This window comes from Ranitomeya variabilis, chromosome 1, assembly GCF_051348905.1.
Source record: "Ranitomeya variabilis isolate aRanVar5 chromosome 1, aRanVar5.hap1, whole genome shotgun sequence".
NCBI classification, from domain to species: domain Eukaryota; kingdom Metazoa; phylum Chordata; class Amphibia; order Anura; family Dendrobatidae; genus Ranitomeya; species Ranitomeya variabilis.
In genome coordinates, this window is record NC_135232.1 from 785,700,893 (window position 1) to 785,719,999 (window position 19,107).

Here is a 19,107-nt window from a genome sequence, read left to right on the forward strand (position 1 = left end):
TGGCATTCTCTTCTTGAGCTTCAAGAGGTAGTCACCGGGAATGGTCTTCCAACAATCTTGAAGGAGTTCCCAGAGATGCTTAGCACTTGTGGGCCCTTTTGCCTTCACTCTGCGGTCCAGCTCACCCCAAACTATCGCGATTGTGTTCAGGTCTGGTGACTGTGGAGGCCAGGTCATCTGGCGTAGCACCCCATAACTCTCCTTCTTGGTCAAATAGCCCTTACACAGCCTGGAGGTGTGGTTGGGGTCATTGTCCTGTTGGAAAATAAATGATGGTCCAACTAAACGCAAACCAGATGGAATAGCATGCCGCTGCCAGATGCTGTGGTAGCCATGTGGTAGCCATCGCGTTGCTCCGACGGTCTCAGAGAAGCACGACGCAGGGAGCCCCCTCCCTGCGCGATGCTTCCCTATACCGCCGGAACACTGCAATCATGTTTGATGGCAGTGTGTCGGGGGCGGTCCGTCACCGCTCTTGGCACATAGTGCCGGATGTCAGCTGCGATAGACAGCTGACACCCAGCCGCGATCGGCCGCGCTCCCCCCGGGAGCGTGGCCGATCGCATATGATGTACTATCCCGTTGGTGGGATTTAAGGCTCACCCCACCTCGACGGGATAGTACGTCATATGGGATTAAGGGGTTAATAGTCTGGGGCCCCCATACACATTGAACGGTCAGCCAGGACCATTGATAACAGCAGATTCAGCTGACATTAGTCTAATGTGTATGAGGGACTTTAGGGTCCTTGTATGCAGACAGATAAATACCAGTGACAAGGATCATTCAATTATATAGCTAGTCATTTGGTGTTCAATTAAGGAGGACCTATAATTATGCAGTCCTGTCTGCAGGCACTATGTTCGGCATCTTTCAGACGTCAGTGTCTCCGGTACGTGTATTGACAGTTTTCTCACGTACCGGAGACACTGACACACGTAGACCCATTAGAATCTATGTGTTTCTGCACATGTGCGTGTTTTCACACGGACCGTGTGTCCGTGTGGAAAACACGTCGACATGTCCGTTTTTTACCGGCAGCACGGACCACAATACGGACAGCACACGTGCACACGGAGAACACTACACTAAGCGCTGTCCCCCCCGCATGTGGTGCTGAAGGCAGAATTCATCTCTTCTCCCCCAGCGTTCGTTGGAGAGAAGAGATGAAAGATCAATTTTATTTTGGTGAAAAATAAAGTTTGCATGTGCCCCCCGCCTCCCCCCCCAGTGCGCCGCCCGGCCCCTTGCAGAAGAAATACTCACCTAGCTCCCGCGATGTCTCCTCTCGCCTCTCAGCGCTGGCAGCTTCTCCTGTGTGAGCGGTCACGTGGTACCGCTCATTACAGTCAGTGAATATTCACTGACTGTAATGAGCAGTACCACGTGACCGCTCACACAGGAGAAGCTGCCAGCGCGGAGAGGAGAGAGGAGACATCACGGGAGCTAGGTGAGTATTTCTCTGCATCTGCAAGGGGCCGGGCGGCGCACTGGGGATGGGAGGACACCAGCAAAGTTTTTTTTTAACAAAAAAGAAGAAAAAAATGATCTTTCATCTCTTCTCTCCAGCGAACGCTGGGGGAGAAGAGATGAATGCCGCCTTCAGCACCACACAGGGGGACAGTGCTTAGTGTAGCGCTGTCTCTCCTGCATGGTCCATGTGGTCCTCAGGCGGCACACGGGCGGCACACGGATGCCGCATGTGTGCCACACTGATGTGCCACTTGAGCACACGGACACGGATAACTCCGGTACCGATTTCTCCGGTACCGGAATTATCTGGACGTGTGAAAGAGGCCTTATAGAGCAGGGGACGCTGAGCAGATTGATATGTAGTTTTGTGAGAAAAGATTCAGTATAACCTGTGTATTAATCATTTAATCCTCTGCTCTTTCTGGGATCATAAAAATCCGCTATAAAAAAACGCTCTAAAAGTAAATCAAACCCCCCTTCATCACCCCCTTAGTTATGGAAAAATAATAAAATAAAAAAAATGTATTTATTTCCATTTTTCCATTAGGATTAGGGCTAGGGCTAGGGTTATGGCCAGGGCTAGGGTTAGGGCTAGGGTTAGGGTTGGGGCTAGGGTTGGAGCTAAAGTTAGGGTTAGGGTTGAGGCTAAAGTTAGGGCTAAAGTTAGGGTTGGGGCTAAAGTTAGGGTTGGGGCTAAAGTTAGGGTCAGGGTTTGGATTACATTTACGGTTGGGATTATGGTTGGGATTAGAGTTAGGGGTGTGTCAGGGTTAAGGGTGTCGTTAGGGTTACCGTTGGGATTAGGGTTAGGAGGGTGTTTGGATTAGGGTTTCAGTTAGAATTGGGGAGTTTCCACTGTTTAGGCACATCAGGGGCTCTCCAAACGCGACATGGCGTCCGATCTCAATTCCAGCCAATTCTGCATTGAAAAAGTAAAACAGTGCTCCTTCCCTTCCGAGCTCTCCAGTGCGCCCAAACAGGGGTTTACCCCAACATATGGGATATCAGCGTACTTGGGACAAATTGGACAACAACTTTTGGGGTCCAAGTTCTCTTGTTACCCTTGGGAAAATAAAAATTTGGGGGGCTAAAAATCATTTTTGTGGGTAAAAAAAGGATTTTTTTATTTTCACGGCTCTGCGTTGTAAACTGTAGTGAAACACTTGGGGGTTCAATGCTCTCACAACACATCTAGATAAGTTCCTTGGGAGGTCTAGTTTCCAATATGGGGTCACTTATGGGGGTTTCTACTGTTTGGGTACATCAGGGGCTCTGCAAATGCAACGTAACGCCTGCAGACCAATCCATCTAAGCAGCAGATTTAAAGCCGGTAGTATGTCAATATACGCAGTGGATTTTCACCACTTATTTTGGTCGAAGGAAATAGAGATATCTGTGGAAATTCTGTCAGATCCACTTCAGCCACCACTGTCAAATGATGAGGCAGGGGAAGGGCCTGGTATGGACTGGGGTTGAAATTCAGTCCTGGCATTTGAAATCATACAGGTCCATGCTGTCTCCATCCCCAAGCACAAGATGGGATATATTACTAATATTACCCTGCATGGAGGAAAGCAAGATTTACTACAAGACCAATATTTCTAATTATCCCTCCATCACAACTCTTAACAGTATGGGTGTCTTGAGAACACTGATTCTGTTAACAACATAGCAGACAAGGCAGCCCATGACCAGACAGGCCCTTCTGGCATTTGCCAGAATTGCCAGATGGCCAGTCCGGCCCTGCTCTGAACCTCGCACAGTGTACCAAGCACCTTCATATACTTCAAACGGTGTTGTTGAAAGGTAGGCACAAAAGTTTTCACAAATTTTGAAACTACAGATTTGTTTCTTCTCAGGGAAAAATCTACCCTACATGGTGCCCACTTTCCCCATAGACATCGATGAAAGCAATATAACCTATACATAACATTTGTAATAGGTAATTCTATTTAAATAATTATTTAATCACGTTTGTCCAAAGGTAGGCAATGTTAGATAATGATAGACAACCTTTCGATGTTGTAATGTTAAGATGAAATGTTATGATATCTCTATATTATGGACACACCTCAAGATGCACCCAAGTTTAGACAACAGAATTTAGAAAAACATAACAAGGATTTCAGAATTCTGTTTGGAGTTGGGTGGGGAAGGAGTTCGTTCATGACAGCTTCCTTGGTGGTTTGGGAGAATATATGAGTAAATGCCTAATGTCCAGCTGTGCTGACAGAAAACTGAACAAGAGTTTATAGTGGTCAACTCCTTTCTTCCCTTATCAAATAGATCAGGGGTTTCAAACTCATTTTCACTGAGGGCCTCATTCACATTATCGTTGCCTTGTAATTGTAAGTGCTCAAGCAGACATTTGAGCAACAAGGTACGATCATGGACTGAATACAAGGACTGGGCTATAAAGGCTAATACTCATTTCTGAGAAAAACGGACTAGTGCTATCCAATAAAAAATTGGATTGCACTCTGACTAACGTTACTCTATGCGTCCCTGCTCATCTGTGATTTTCCTCTCAGATCAGACTGAGAAAAATATCGCAACATGCTGTGATTGTCCTCGCATATCGGATAAGATTAGCCAATTCAAGTCAATGGATGCGATTAAAAAATCATGCAAGTCCCATCCAATTTTTACCCACCCATCTAGTTGAACAATCCGACATTTCAGCAGACGCATACAGTAAAATTACAGCATGAGAAGTCAGGATAGAATAGACATATATACATAAAATAGATAGATATAAAGATGTCAGTGACATATTTAATTTGCACATTGCTTGTGTAGCTTTCTCTACTTGTATTTAATTAATAAATTAATATCTGTAAAAATGGCATGAGATCCCACAAAAATGTAGTAACCAGCAAAGGAAAAGCAGACAGCTGGGGCTAATGTTTATAGCCTGGGAAGAGGTTAATACACATGGAGCTTCCCAGGCTATTAATGTCAGTTCACAGCTGTGTACTTAGCATTTACTGGTTATTAAAATGGAGGACTCCCCAAAAAAGACCTAGGGTCCCCCTATAATTAACAACAAACAAAGGCTAGGCAGAAAGCTGAGAGATGATATTAACAGGCTAGGAAGGAGCCATGAATATCGGCCCCTTCCTTGACTAAAAACATCAGCTCTCAGCCAACGCAGAAAAGGCGCATCCATAAGATGCGCCAATTCTAGAGCTTAGTCTCGCTCTTCCCATTTGCCCTGGTGCGTTGGCAAGTGGGGTAACAGAATTGGAGTTGATATTAGCTTTGTATTGGCAGCTGACATCAAGCCCAGGGGTTTGTGATGGAGAAGCGTCCATAAGACGCCCCCATTAATAACCCCATAGTGAAATTGTAAAGAGAAAATACCCAGAATTAAGTCCTGTAATAAACCAACATAATCCTCACCTGTCCGGCAAGAAGATAATAATCAATTTGTCCCATGACGTGTCTAAGCTCTGTTACATCTATATGCCAGGCCGAATGATTGCATGATGCTACAATACAGCCTGCCATCCAGCAAAGACTCTGGGCTGTGCATGCTAGTACAGCTCAGTGCCTCGCAGTGACGGGAAAAAGGTTAGGGGAGTTCATATCCAATTATCTCCATGCACCTTACTGATGTAACCGCGAGCGTGAAAGAATTCTCACGTTTGCGGTGCCATGAAAAAGATCAGCAGTTTAGAGCTGATCATTGGGCATGAAATCCACTCAACTTTTTCATGTTACCGCGAGGCACTGAGCTGCGCTAGTAAGCGCAGCTCACTGTCTCTGCTGCCTGGCATGCTGAAAGCTCATGTCATGCCACCATTTAGCGTGCCAAGTACATGAACCAGAGCTAGAGTCGGCAAGGGACAAATGGATTATCTTCTCATTAGAGAGGTGAGCAATATGGTTCCCCTGTTTTCAGGAACAGCATCAGACCGATTTTTTAAATGTTGATGAGTATGAGCCCTGAGACAGATGTCCCTGGGTAGTAAGGCTATACAACATGTACCTGGATAGTAGGACTAAGGGCTCATACTCATCACCGTTTAAAAAAATTGGTTTGTCGTTGTTCCTGAAAAGTCAGACGAGTGTCATGCAAGTGTCATGCGATATTCATGCGATTACAAAAAGATATATATATGTATATATATATATATATATATATATATATATATATATATATATAGTTCAAAATCGGAACAGCATCTTATATTACCAAATTGTAGTGCAGCGTCTTCCCAACCACTGTTGAAATGGTCTTTGGTAATAGATGAAAAAAAGAAAGACAGCACAAAAAAAATAGAAAAAAGGGGCTTTAATGCCTGAACGGCGTGGCGACGTTTCGGATATCTTTATCCTTTTTCAAGGATAAAGATATCCGAAACGTCGCCACGCCGTTCAGGCATTAAAGCCCCTTTTTTCTATTTTTTTTGTGCTGTCTTTCTTTTTTTCATATATATATATATATATATATATATATATAGCGAGAGAGAGATCAGATCGATATAGAGATAGATAAAAATATGTGAGATATATAAGCATTGCATTGTGTGTGTAGCTTACTGTGCATGTATTTTAGTAATAAATAAATTATTTTCTCCAAAAATGGCATGGGTTCCTTACATTTTTTTATTAACCAGCAGATAGAAAGCAGATAGCTGGAGGCTGATGTTTATAGCCTGAGAAGGGGGTAATACACATGGAGCTGTCTGCAATGTTTGGATGTGACTGGCCCGTTTTATTCATACTTCTGTCTGAACTCTGCTTTAGGCTAAACTCTTATGCTACAAACATCAAAGATCTGTTTAGGGGAAAAAAGAGAAGTATTAAAAAAAACAAAAACACACACTTCGAACCGTTAAGAATGAGGGTGGTTCTGCTATGCTTTGTGGTTAACAGCACTTGAAATACTTGAAAATATATTCTACTTTTTGCAACGTCATTCCATCAATAAATACTGAAAATTAAAAGGAATCTGTCACCATATTTGACCTATCTAAATTATTATTATAGGCATACAGGTTATAGACTGCTGATTAGTGATACCTGTATGCCTCATATCAGCTGTGTTGTTGCTGATAAATCACCTTTTATCAATTCATGTAAATTACCTCTTCCAGCCTCTGGGGAGGACGCTGCCTGGAAGATAACTCTGCCTCCAGAGTATATGTTACATGAAGGAGGAGTTACCAGCATGAGACATGTAACTAACACAGAACAGGAGAAATGAACTTTGTGTTGTTGCAAACTTATCTTTTGCAGCTCTCTAAGCTCTGCTGTATTGCAACAATATTTAGGCTCTGCTGTGTTGCAACAATAATGTAGCCCTGTCTGCCTGTGAGCTGGAAGCTGAGAGGAACCTGCTGATGTGTCAGTTAGGACTCATACTCACCTGCCAGAAACTCGGATGAGTCTCACACGTCAATACCCGGCGCTGCTGCCGCTACTCAGGAGCGGAGCGTGCGGCTGCATGTATTGCTATGCGGCCGCATGCTCCGATTTGAGTGCTCCGATCTGAGTATTAACATGCGAGACTCATCCGAGTTTCTCACAGGTGAGTATGTGCACTTATAACCACACACAGCTCTTCAGTGAGATCAGGAGAGCAGAGAGCAGCCATTACTCATCATACTGGTAACACTAGTAATCATTACACATCACACTGGTAACAGCCCATTATATTTAAACAAGCTAGGGGGGCAGAGTTAACCTCCAGGCACCATCCTCCCTGGAGCCTGCAAGAGGTAATTTACATAAAGTGCTAAAAGATGATTTCTCAACAACAAGGGATATGATATGAGACACACAGGGGAGACTCTAACCAGCATTCTATAACCTTTTTGCCCCTATTTTAGGCTCCAAAGTCAGTGAAGACTCTGAAGAAGAAGAAAATTAAAATATTAATATAACAATGATACAAAATTTGCCTGAAAATCACTAATAAACTTCATCAAGAAAAGTTTATTGACCTTGAATGGTCACAAATGTAACTAAACTGAATAATCTGTAGTTAGCTTAACCCCTCTGTGACCTTAGACGTACTATCCCGTCGAGGTGACCTGGGCCTATCTGACCCTCGACGGGATAGTACGTCATAGCCGATCGGCCGCACTCACGGGGGGAGCGCGGCCGATCGCGGCCGGGTGTCAGCTGCATATCGCAGCTGACATCCGGCACTATGTGCCAGGAGCGGTCACGGACCGCCCCCGGCACATTAACCCCCGGCACACCGCGATCAAACATGATCGCGGTGTACCGGCGGTATAGGGAAGCATCGCGCAGGGAGGGGGCTCCCTGCGGGCTTCCCTGAGACCCCCGGAGCAACGCGATGTGATCGCGTTGCTCCGAGGGTCTCCTACCTCCCTCCTCGCCGCAGGTCCCGGATCCAAGATGGCCGCGGCATCCGGGTCCTGCAGGGAGGGAGGTGGCTTACCGAGTGTCTGCTCAGAGCAGACGCTTGGTAAGCCTGCAGCCCTGCACAGCAGATCGTCGATCTGACAGAGTGCTGTGCACACTGTCAGATCAATGATCTGTAATGTCCCCCCCTGGGACACAGTAAAAAAGTAAAAAAAAAATTCCCCACATGTGTGTAAAAAATAAATAAAAAAAATATCCTAAATAAAGAAAAAAAAAAAAATATTATTCCCATAAATACATTTCTTTAGCTAAATAAAATAAAAAAAACAATAAAAGTACACATATTTAGTATCGCCGCGTCCGTAACGACCCAACCTATAAAACTGCCCCACTAGTTAACCCCTTCAGTAAACACCGTAAGAAAAAAACAAAAAAAAAACGAGGCAAAAAACAACACTTTATTATCATACCGCCGAACAAAAAGTGGAATAACACGCGATCAAAAAGACTGATATAAATAACAATGGTACCGCTGAAAACGTCATCTTGTCCCGCAAAAAACGAGCCGCCACACAGCATCATCAGCAAAAAAATAAAAAAGTTATAGTCCTGAGAATAAAGCGATACCAAAATAATTATTTTTTCTATAAAATAGTTTTTATCGTATAAAAGCGCCAAAACATAAAAAAATGATATAATTGAGGTATCGCTGTAATCGTACTGACCCGAAGAATAAAACTGCTTTATCAATTTTACCAAACGCGGAACGGTATAAACGCCTACCCCAAAAGAAATTCATGAATAGCTGGTTTTTGATCACTCTGCCTCACAAAAATCGGAATAAAAAGCGACCAAAAAATGTCATGTGTCCGAAAATGTTACCAATAAAAACGGCAACTCGTCCCGCAAAAAACAAGATCTCACATGACACTGTGGACTCAAAAATGGAAAAATTACAGCTCTCAAAATGTGGTAACGCAAAAAATATTTTTTGCAATGAAAAGCGTCTTTCAGTGTGTGACGGCTGCCAATCATAAAAACCCGCTAAAAAACCCGCTATAAAAGTAAATCAAACCCCCCTTCATCACCCCCTTAGTTAGGGAAAAATAAAAAAATTAAAAAATGTATTTATTTCCATTTTCCCATTAGGGTTAGGGTTAGGGCTAGAGTTAGGACTAGAGTTAGGGCTAGGGTTAGGGTTAGGGCAAGGATTAGGGCTAGGGTTAGGGCTAGGGTTGGGGCTAGGGTTAGGGCTAGGGTTGGGGCTAGGGTTAGGGCTAGGGTTAGGGCTAGGGTTAGGGCTAGGGTTAGGGCTAGGGTTGGGGCTAGGGTTAGGACTAGGGTTAGAGCTAGTGTTACGGCTAGTGTTAGGGCTAGTGATAGGGCTAGGGTTATTGCTAGGGTTAGGGCTAGGGTTGGGGCTAGGGTTAGGGTTAGTGTTACGGCTAGTGTTAGGGCTAGTGATAGGGCTAGGGTTATTGCTAGGGTTAGGGCTAGGGTTAGGGCTAGGGTTGGGGCTAGGGTTGGGGCTACAGTTAGGGTTGGGGCTAAAGATAGGGTTAGGGTTTGGATTACATTTACGGTTGGGAATAGGGTTGGGTGTGTCTGGGTTAGAGGAGTGGTTAGGGTTACTGTTGGGATTAGGGTAAGGGGTGTGTTTGGATTAGGGTTTCAGTTATAATTGGGGGGTTTCCACTGTTTAGGCACATCAGGGGCTCTCCAAACGGGACATGGCATCCGATCTGAATTCCAGCCAATTCTGCGTTGAAAAAGGAAAACAGTGCTCCTTCCCTTCAGAGCTCTCCCGTGTGCCCAAACAGGGGTTTACCCCAACATATGGGGTATCAGCGTACTCAGGACAAATTGGACATCATCTTTTGGGGTCCAATTTCTCCTGCTACCCTTGGGAAAATACAAAACTGGGGGCCAAAAAATAAGTTTTGTGGGGAAAAAAAAATTTTTTATTTTCACGGCTCTGCGTTGTAAACTGTAGTGAAACACTTGGGGGTTCAAAGTTCTCACAACACATCTAGATAAGTTCCTTGGGGGGTCTAGTTTCCGATATGGGGTCATTTGTGGGGGGTTTGTACTGTTTGGGTACATCAGGGGCTCTGCAAATGCAACGTGACGCCTGCAGACCAATCCATTTAAGTCTGCATTCCAAATGGCGCTCCTTCCCTTCCGAGCTTTGTCATGCGCCCAAACAGTGGTTCCCCCCCCACATATGGGATATCAGTGTACTCAGGACAAATTGGACAACAACTTTTGGGGTCCAATTTATCCTGATACCCTTGTGAAAATACAAAACTAGGGGCTAAAAATCATTTTTGTGAAAAAAAAAAAGAGAATTTTTATTTTCACGGCTCTGCGTTATAAACTGTAGTGAAACACTTGGGGGTTCAAAGCTCTCAAAACACATCTAGATAAGTTCCTTAGGGGGTCTACTTTCCAAAATGGTGTCACTTGTGGGGGTTTTTAATGTTTAGGCACATCAGGGGCTCTGCAAACGCAACATGGCATCCCATCTTAATTCCAGTCAATTTTGCATTGAAAAGTAAAATAGCGCTCCTTCCCTTCCGAGCTCTGCTATGCGCCCAAACAGTGCTTTACCCCCACATATGGGGTATCGTCGTACTCAGGACAAATTGCACAACAACTTTTGTGGTCTAATTTCTTCTCTTACCCTTGGGGAAATAAAAAAATGGGGGCGAAAAGATCATTTTTGTGAAAAAATATTATTTTGTATTTTTACGGCTCTGCATTATAAACTTCTGTGAAGCACTTGTTGGGTCAAAGTGCTCAACACACATCTAGATAAGTTCCTTAAGGGGTCTACTTTCCAAAATGGTGTCACTTGTGGGGGTTTCAATGTTTAGGCACATCAGGGGCTCTCCAAACGCAACATGGCGTCCCATCTCAATTCCAGTCAATTTTGCATTGAAAAGTCAAATGGCGCTCCTTCCCTTCCGAGCTCTGCCCTGCGCCCAAACAATGGTTTACACCCACATATGGGGTATCAGCGTACTCAGGACAAATTGCACAACAATTTTTGGGGTCCAATTTCTTCTCTTACCCTTGGGAAAATAAAAAATTGGGGGCGAAAAGATAATTTTTGTGAAAAAATATGATTTTTTATTTTTACGGCTCTGCATCATAAACTTCTGTGAAGCACTTGTTGGGTCAAAGTGCTCACCACACATCTAGATAGGTTCCTTAGGGGGTCTACTTTCCAAAATGGTGTCACTTGTGGGGGGTTTCAATGTTTAGGCACATCAGGGGCTCTCCAAATGCAACATGGCGTCCCATCTCAATTCCAGTCAATTTTGCATTGAAAAGTCAAATGGCGATCCTTCCCTTCCGAGCTCTGCCCTGCACCCAAACAATGGTTTACACCCACATATGGGGTATCAGCGTACTCAGGACAAATTGCACAACAATTTTTGGGGTCCAATTTCTTCTCTTACCCTTGGAAAAATAAAAAATTGGGGCAAAAAGATCATTTTTGTGAAAAAATATGATTTTTTATTTTTACGGCTCTGCATTATAAACTTCTGTGAAGCACTTGTTGGGTCAAAGTGCTCACCACACATCTAGATAAGATCCTTAGGGGGTCTACTTTCCAAAATGGTGTCACTTGTGGGGGGTTTCAATGTTTAGGCACATCAGGGGCTCTCCAAATGCAACATGGCGTCCCATCTCAATTCCAGTCAATTTTGCATTGAAAAGTCAAATGGCGCTCCTTTCCTTCCGAGCTCTGCCATGCGCCCAAACAGTGGTTTATCCCCACATATGGGGTATCAGCGTACTCAGGACAAATTGTGCAACAAATTTTGGGGTCTATTTTCTCCTGTTACCCTTGGTAAAATAAAACAAATTGGAGCTGAAATAAATTTTATGTGAAAAAAAGTTAAATGTTTATTTTTATTTAAACATTCCAAAAATTCCTGTGAAACACCTGAAGGGTTAATAAACTTCTTGAAAGTGGTTTTGAGTACCTTGAGGGGTGCAGTTTTTAGAATGGTGTCACACTTGGGTATTTTCTATCATTTAGACCCCTCAAAATGACTTCAAATGAGATGTGGTCCCTAAAAAAAAATGGTGTTGTAAAAATGAGAAATTGCTGGTCAACTTTTAACCCTTATAACTCCGTCACAAAAAAAAATTTTGGTTCCAAAATTGTGCTGATGTAAAGTAGACATGTGGGAAATGTTACTTATTAAGTATTTTGCATGACATATGTCTGTGATTTAAGGGCATAAAAATTAAAAGTTGGAAAATTGCAAAATTTTCAAAATTTTCGCCAAATATTCGTTTTTTTTTACAAATAAATGCAAGTTATATCAAAGAAATTTTACCACTATCATGAAGTACAATATGTCACGAGAAAACAGTGTTAGAATCGCCAAGATCCGTTGAAGCGTTCCAGAGTTATAACCTCATAAAGGGACAGTGGTCAGAATTGTAAAAATTGGCCCGGTCATTAACGTGCAAACCACCCTTGGGGGTGAAGGGGTTAAAAAAAAAGAAAAAAAGTTTTCATTGAGCTATCTAAAAGAAATAGAAAAATCCCAATACAAGAAGACAAAATGTTAGCTATCTCTAAGGGTGCATTTAAACTGCAAGATATTCATGAACGAGCATTGGTAAAAGAGCTTGTATAGTTTGCTGTGTAAAAAGGCTGCCAATCACCTAAAGAAGGGGTGAAATGATCTTTTATGCCACACAAAAGATCATCATCCTCGGCAGCGCATCATCCTGTGTAAACAGGACTTGCACTTCCGAAAACCATTGGCTAGTATAGATTGCTCGGTTCTCATTGTTACTTTGTTCTGGCATTCAAATGATCGCTGTTCGGTAAAAGTTTACTGACTGGCAGTTGTATCGTGCCGCCCGTTGGTCTGTGTAAATGGACCCTAGAAACAAAAATACTCCTGTAGGTGATTAGTGGCCAAACAATCCACCATTGCAGCAGTTGGTCTTTTGGTCAGAAGAATATTTTGGCTTGTGTTTTATGTCTATGGCTAGATTAAAATTGCACTTAGTATTTTCAAGAAATAATATCATAGATTATTTTATATACACCACACAATAATATTTAGCATTGTAATTTTTACACAATTCTGATTTCATTACAGTTCACTACATAGAAATTGAAGACTGGCTTCTCCTTTCTGAGCAGAAAGTAAACTTTACAAAGCTGACTGATAAGACACATGGGCCATTAGAGATAAGACTAAAATAAACAAAGAAAAAATCAGCAGGACTGTTGGGGGTTTGGCATGTATTTGTCTCACAGGAACAATGCCATAAAACTGGAATTTACAACCGCAGCTCTAAAATAACTGTATGAAAATATTGTCACCAACATAAAGGAATTGTGATCAGGATAAAGGCCCCGTCTCACATAGCGAGATCGCTAGCGAGATCGCTGCTGAGTCACAAGTTTTGTGACGCAACAGCGACCTCCATAGCGATCTCGCTATGTGTGACACGTACCAGCGATCAGGCCCCTGCTGCGAGATCGCTGGTCGTGTCGGAATGGCCTGGACCTTTTTTTGGTCGTTGAGGCCCCGCTGACATCGCTGAATCGGTGTGTGTGACACCGATCCAGCGATGTCTTCACTGGTAACCAGGGTAAACATCGGGTTACTAAGCGCAGGGCCGCGCTTAGTAACCCGATGTTTACCCTGGTTACCAAAAAAAACAAACAGTACATACTCGCCTTTCGGTGTCCAGGTCCCTTCCCGTCTGCTTCCTGCTCTGACTGAGCAGCCGTACAGTGAGAAGTGAGAGCACAGCGGTGACGTCACTGCTGTGCTCTCACTTCTCACTGTACGGCCGGATCTCAGTCAGAGCAGGAAGCAGACGGCAAGGGACCTGGACACCGAAAGGCGAGTATGTACTGTTTGTTTTTTTTGGTAACCAGGGTAAACATCGGGTTACTAAGCGCGGCCCTGCGCTTAGTAACCCGATGTTTACCCTGGTTACCCGGGTGCTGCAGGGGGACTTCGGCATCGTTGAAGACAGTTTCAACGATGCCGAAGTCGTTCCCCTGATCGTTGGTCGCTGGAGAGAGCTGTCTGTGTGACAGCTCCCCAGCGACCACACAGCGACTTACCAACGATCACGGCCAGGTCGTATCGCTGGTCGTGATCGTTGGTAAATCGCTTAGTGAGACGGGGCCTTAACAAAAAAATCCAATATTGATGACTGCTAGTGCTAATGGCCTATGTGCTCAGTCACAAAAATACACACTGGGCAGTTGACTCTGCCTAATTCTGTGGGGCTGGATGACTACTAATTCACTATCTCTTTGGATTGGACATGTTGGATTATTTTACCTAGAATGCAATTTCATGATATTTCTGAATAGCGATGGACCACTGATAGACATTAAAGAAACCTGTCACCTCGGAAAATGCTATTTTCTTGCAGATATACAGGGTGGGCAATTTATAAAGATACATCCAAAATGGCTGACTACAAAATGGCTGCCATGGTCACCACCCATCTTGAAACGTTTCCCCCCTCCCATCTACTAATGTGCCATTTTATTTAGGTGTATCCATATACATGGCCCACCCAGGTTTATCCGCATATATATGGCCCACCCTGTAGGGTCGATCTCCAGATATAGGGTTACAATGCTGATTGTCGGCTTTACTGAAAGAGCAGTTACTGGGAGCAAATGAATTTATTTCCTGCCAGGAGCTGCTGGCTTTCAGTCATAGGATTGTGCCCGAAGCGGCTACAGTCACCGCTCACAGCAGCGCTCACCGATACAGTGCGAGTTGTCAATCAAAGTGCCATGACATGCCTACAGTATACACAGTATATATGAGCAGTGACTGAGGCCGCTCTGTGGGACTGAAAGCCGTCGGCTCCTGTGAGGAATACATTTCTTCCCCAGTAGCTATACTTTCAGTAAGGTGGATGAGCAGCATTGTAACTATGGAATAATGTAGAGCTTCTGGTGTATGCTTTGTGTACACATGTTTATTTGATGGCAATGGGTTGTCTGCCATTTTGATTCTATTTTTGTCTGTAATATGAATCCCCTAATGCAGGCTACAGTCCCACCTTCCTCTTGGGCCCTGAAGCGACTGCACAGGTTACATTAATGGTATGTCTAACCTATTATATCACTGCTCCCCTATATAAAGTAGAAATGATATCGAAAGATTGAGGAAAAAAATGTCTAAAACAAAAACTGTCTTTGTAGCTCATAACAACCAATCACAGCAATGAGTTCAGTCTACTAGAGCAGAATATGAAATGAGAGCTGCTCTATGATTGGTTGGCATGGACAGCAGGTTAAGAAGTCTTCACCTATATCTTTAGCTCCAAAGGAGGACATACAGAGGAATAAGGAGGATTGTGCTGGGAGAAGAGGGGTCTGAGAGCTGCCATTAGGGATTTGATAAGTGATTATGTCATCTTGTATTTCACACCGAGACTGACTTCCTGTCTACACATTACTGCGCGTACTGGACTGATTGTCAGAATAGAGATCACATGACCCAAGCAGCCGCACAGGGGCCTAAGCAGAATTGTGAATTATGACGAGAAACTGGACTTCAAAGGACCCATATACTGTTCTTTCACAGGGGCCTCTTCTGGCCGTGCCCACCCTTGGCATCATAATTACAATTTATAGTCAGCCATGGAATACTGAATTACTTCAAGCAGCGAGCTTAGTAGTTACAGCTATGTCTTAAAGGGGTTGTTCACATTTGGAGGCATTTTTTTGTTTTTTTACTTAAATAAATGTTGTCGTTTTTATTTTAGAAATCACTTTTGTAATTACGGTAGGTTTTACTAAGGCCTCTTTCACACTTCAGTTTTTTGGCGTCAGTCTAAAACCGCCAGTTTCCTCAAATAACGGATCCGTCATTTTTTTCTGGCGGATCCGTTATTTTCCCATAGACTTGCATTGGCAACGGATTGTGACGGATGGTCGTCAGTTCCATCCGTCATGCGACGGATCCGTCGAAATTTGGCGGACGTTGTCTAGATATGGACGGACATGGAAACGTTTTTTGTCAACGCCGAAATGACGGTTCTCAGCTGATCCGTCGCGTCCGTCATTCCATAGAATGGCCGCCTATGGGCGACAGATCCGTCGCGACCGTCATTTCGGCGGATCCGTCGCCCCAATCCGTTTTTTCAATTGCGCATGCTCCAAAAAGTAGATACTTTTCCCAGACAACCCCCAAGTAACGGATCCGTCAAAAAAACGGATCCGTTGGAACCATTTTCTCAACAATTGTGACGGATCCGTCGATCCGTCACTATGTCGGAAGTGACTGACGCCAAACAACTGAAGTGTGAAAGAAGCCTAATGGGCACAGTTTGCCTTCTGCTATAGAATACGGCTGCCAAATGGGTTAACTGAGGATCCATCAGTGAGCTTATTCTGATGCTCCAATGAGAGCGTTTGTCAATCTTTTGTCATTTTTTGAGCTCCTCTCAGCCGACTTTTGACCACAAACCACATCAAAGTTGAAAATGCCAGGACATAAAGAGCCAAACAATGAAACCAAAATAGAAAAAATGATTTTTAGCCCCAAATAGATGCATTTAAGTAAAAAAAAAATTGTCCCCAAAAGTGGAAAACCCCTTTAACATTCCTGTCATGGCAGATGAGCTCTTGTTCAGCTAGAAAGCATCAAACAGCAGAGCAGCCTGTTGTGATCAGCTCCCATGTCTATGGTAATAGCAATGGCGGTTTGGGGTGAAGGGTCTCCAGCTGATCAGATCAGGTTGTGCAAGACGTGGCGGCACAACCCCGGCCTTACTGACATGAAGGTATTATCTCACAGCACTAACATGCGGGTATTTGTTACCTTTGCGTTCTGTCGCTGTCGGTATGTTTTTAGTCCACACAATAGTACATGTTACAACAACTCAGAGCGGTAAAAGCAGCGTACACAAAGGAGACAAATAATGCAGGCAGCGACATGTCTGAGGGGTCAGGGCCACACATTAGGCATTCTTGAAGCAATGATATATACAAAGGGACTCTCCTACAACTGACATAGTGAAAAATATGGATTTATGGCCATCTACTAGGGTAAAATATGACTTTTATTCCATGGTTGGTAAAGATTACATATGTGCACCCTGATTGCCTAGTAATAAGAACTTGTATATTGACATACCGTACTTATGGACAGTTTTTAAATCCATATTCTAAGTGTAAGCATAAACTGTCTGCTTAATGCCAAAGTGCAAAAATCGGAATCTAATTTAAGGACTCTTGCACAGAACTGTGTTGGGCTATGTTCACATGAAGCATGTTTGCTGTTTTTTTTAATGCAGAAAAGAGGTCAGGTTTTTCACACTTGCTTTTTATTTTTCCTGACTTTCCTGATTTTTCAGCTTTTTTGTCATTCATAGGAAGCAATGAGAAAGGTTTTGCTGCATTAAACACGTAGTTTAGACAAATCATACATGTAATTTGCACTAAAAAACATTTTTTAGGCTTTGGTGCAGAAAAAAAGTGGCTGCAAAAACCGATGTGTGTGAACATAGCCTTACGATGAATTCCTTCACTGCAGATTTTCTTGCATAAATTTCTGAGACCGAATACATCTTGGTACCGTGTTAGCCAGTAGATAGAAAAAGAGACCGAATAGTCGTCAGCGTTTCCGCAAATTACATTCAGATGAATGAGATGAGATAGTTGCAGAAATTTCGACAACAGAGTCTGCAGCATGGGAAATTTCCCCGAAGGGCATGTTCTCATGGGAGATGTGAAAATAATCCACAGCCAAATCCACAACTGAAAACTACTGTGACTTTCATGGCAGAAATACTGCAGAATTGCCCCACATTTGCAAAGTAAAGAGAAAAATCCACAGCGACATTTCTCTCAGATTTTCTCCGCAGTGTGTGAATGAGACCTTGTGAGTTTTTTTCGCCTCAATGATGCTTCTGTAATAATCAGCAGAATTTCCATCTGGAAAATTGTCCAGCAAGTCAACCGCGTACATGGAGAATGAAAATATATCCTAAGGGTTCTGAGTAGTTATGAGTGAGTGTTCTGGGATAAGGTGTTATCTGAGCATGCTTGTGTGCTATCTGAGTGACATTGGCATGCTCGAATGCTATGTTCGAGTCCCTGCGGCTGATGTCTCGCTGCTATTCAACAGCTGCAACACATGCAGGGATTGCCTAACAAACAGGAATCCCTTCGTGTGTTGCAGCAGTCGATCAGCCACAAGACAGGCAGCCGCTGGGACTCGAACATATATTTCGAGCACGCCAAAGTCACCTGGTTAGCACATGAGCATGCACAGATAACACCTTATCCCAGCACATTCGCTCATCACTATTTCTGAGACATGTGGATCCTGAATCCAGCACAAAGGCATTCCGTGAAAGCATGTATTAATGTTATTAGTGAAGCAATAGCATCACATATGGCCCACAAATCATAAAAACTACAATACAGTGTATAACATGTGTACAGTATTTCTGTCTGCAATGCATGCAAAACATGCGCACTATTACTTCTAGCTAAGGTCTCATTCAGATGTCTGTGATTTTTCACATGGGCAAAAATTGGTTCCAGTTTCATCAGTGTTTGGTCCGATTTTACCATCAGTGATTTTCACGTATGAAAAAACAAATGACAAAGCTTCTCCTATCCATTGCAATGTTAATCACGGAGAACACAGGGGCTGTACACTGTTGCCATCAATATGCTGTCTGTGATTTCCATGAATCCATAGACTTGTACAGGTAATTTTGATCCATGAATCAAAAATGGATATGACTCCATCATTTTTTTGCAGACTCATGGCCTGCAAAAAATGACATGTGACCGTAATGGGTACGTGTTCTATCCATAAAACCCACATCTGAACGAGGCCTAAAGTTTCATCATCTATCGTAATCTTTTCATACTTTAAACAACAATATCAAAAAATGAGTATCAAGCGCATGTTTCCAGTTCTCAACATACCATGTAAACTATATTATACAGAGTATCATTTTCTAATATATGACCTACCATATACAAGAGTGCCTTCGTATTGGGAACCGGGTATATGACAGCATTCTCGGTTAGATCTTTGTACAATTTGGGACAAGACGAAGACGGTGTGCACAGGAATGTGCTACAGATAATCCATGAAGTATCCCATGGCTGGTGATCCAGAGCAGCAAAACGGAGCAGACATCCAGAACCTCCTCCACCGAGAATCCAATATTACTTCTTTGAGTGTCGTACAGTGTGACTACATAGGTGGAAACAATCTAATTTTGAAATCAAATTTTTTTTCCCAGGAA

The 19,107-nt window shown here is 43.2% G+C and overlaps 1 protein-coding gene across 3 annotated transcripts in view; it reads right to left on the minus strand.

The window, feature by feature from the left end:
- Positions 1 to 19,107, minus strand: part of PDE4C (phosphodiesterase 4C) — a 670,949-nt gene that overhangs the window by 189,982 nt on the left and 461,860 nt on the right. The window contains exon 1 of one of the 3 annotated variants that reach the window (XM_077272912.1): positions 18,830 to 18,962. The exons of the other annotated variants lie outside the window; for them this stretch is intronic. Within the exon in view, the coding sequence (XP_077129027.1) occupies positions 18,830 to 18,876 (47 nt within the window). The 5' untranslated portion in view covers positions 18,877 to 18,962. Of the gene's footprint in view, positions 1 to 18,829; positions 18,963 to 19,107 lie in introns of those variants that run through there. 3 annotated transcript variants of the gene reach the window in all.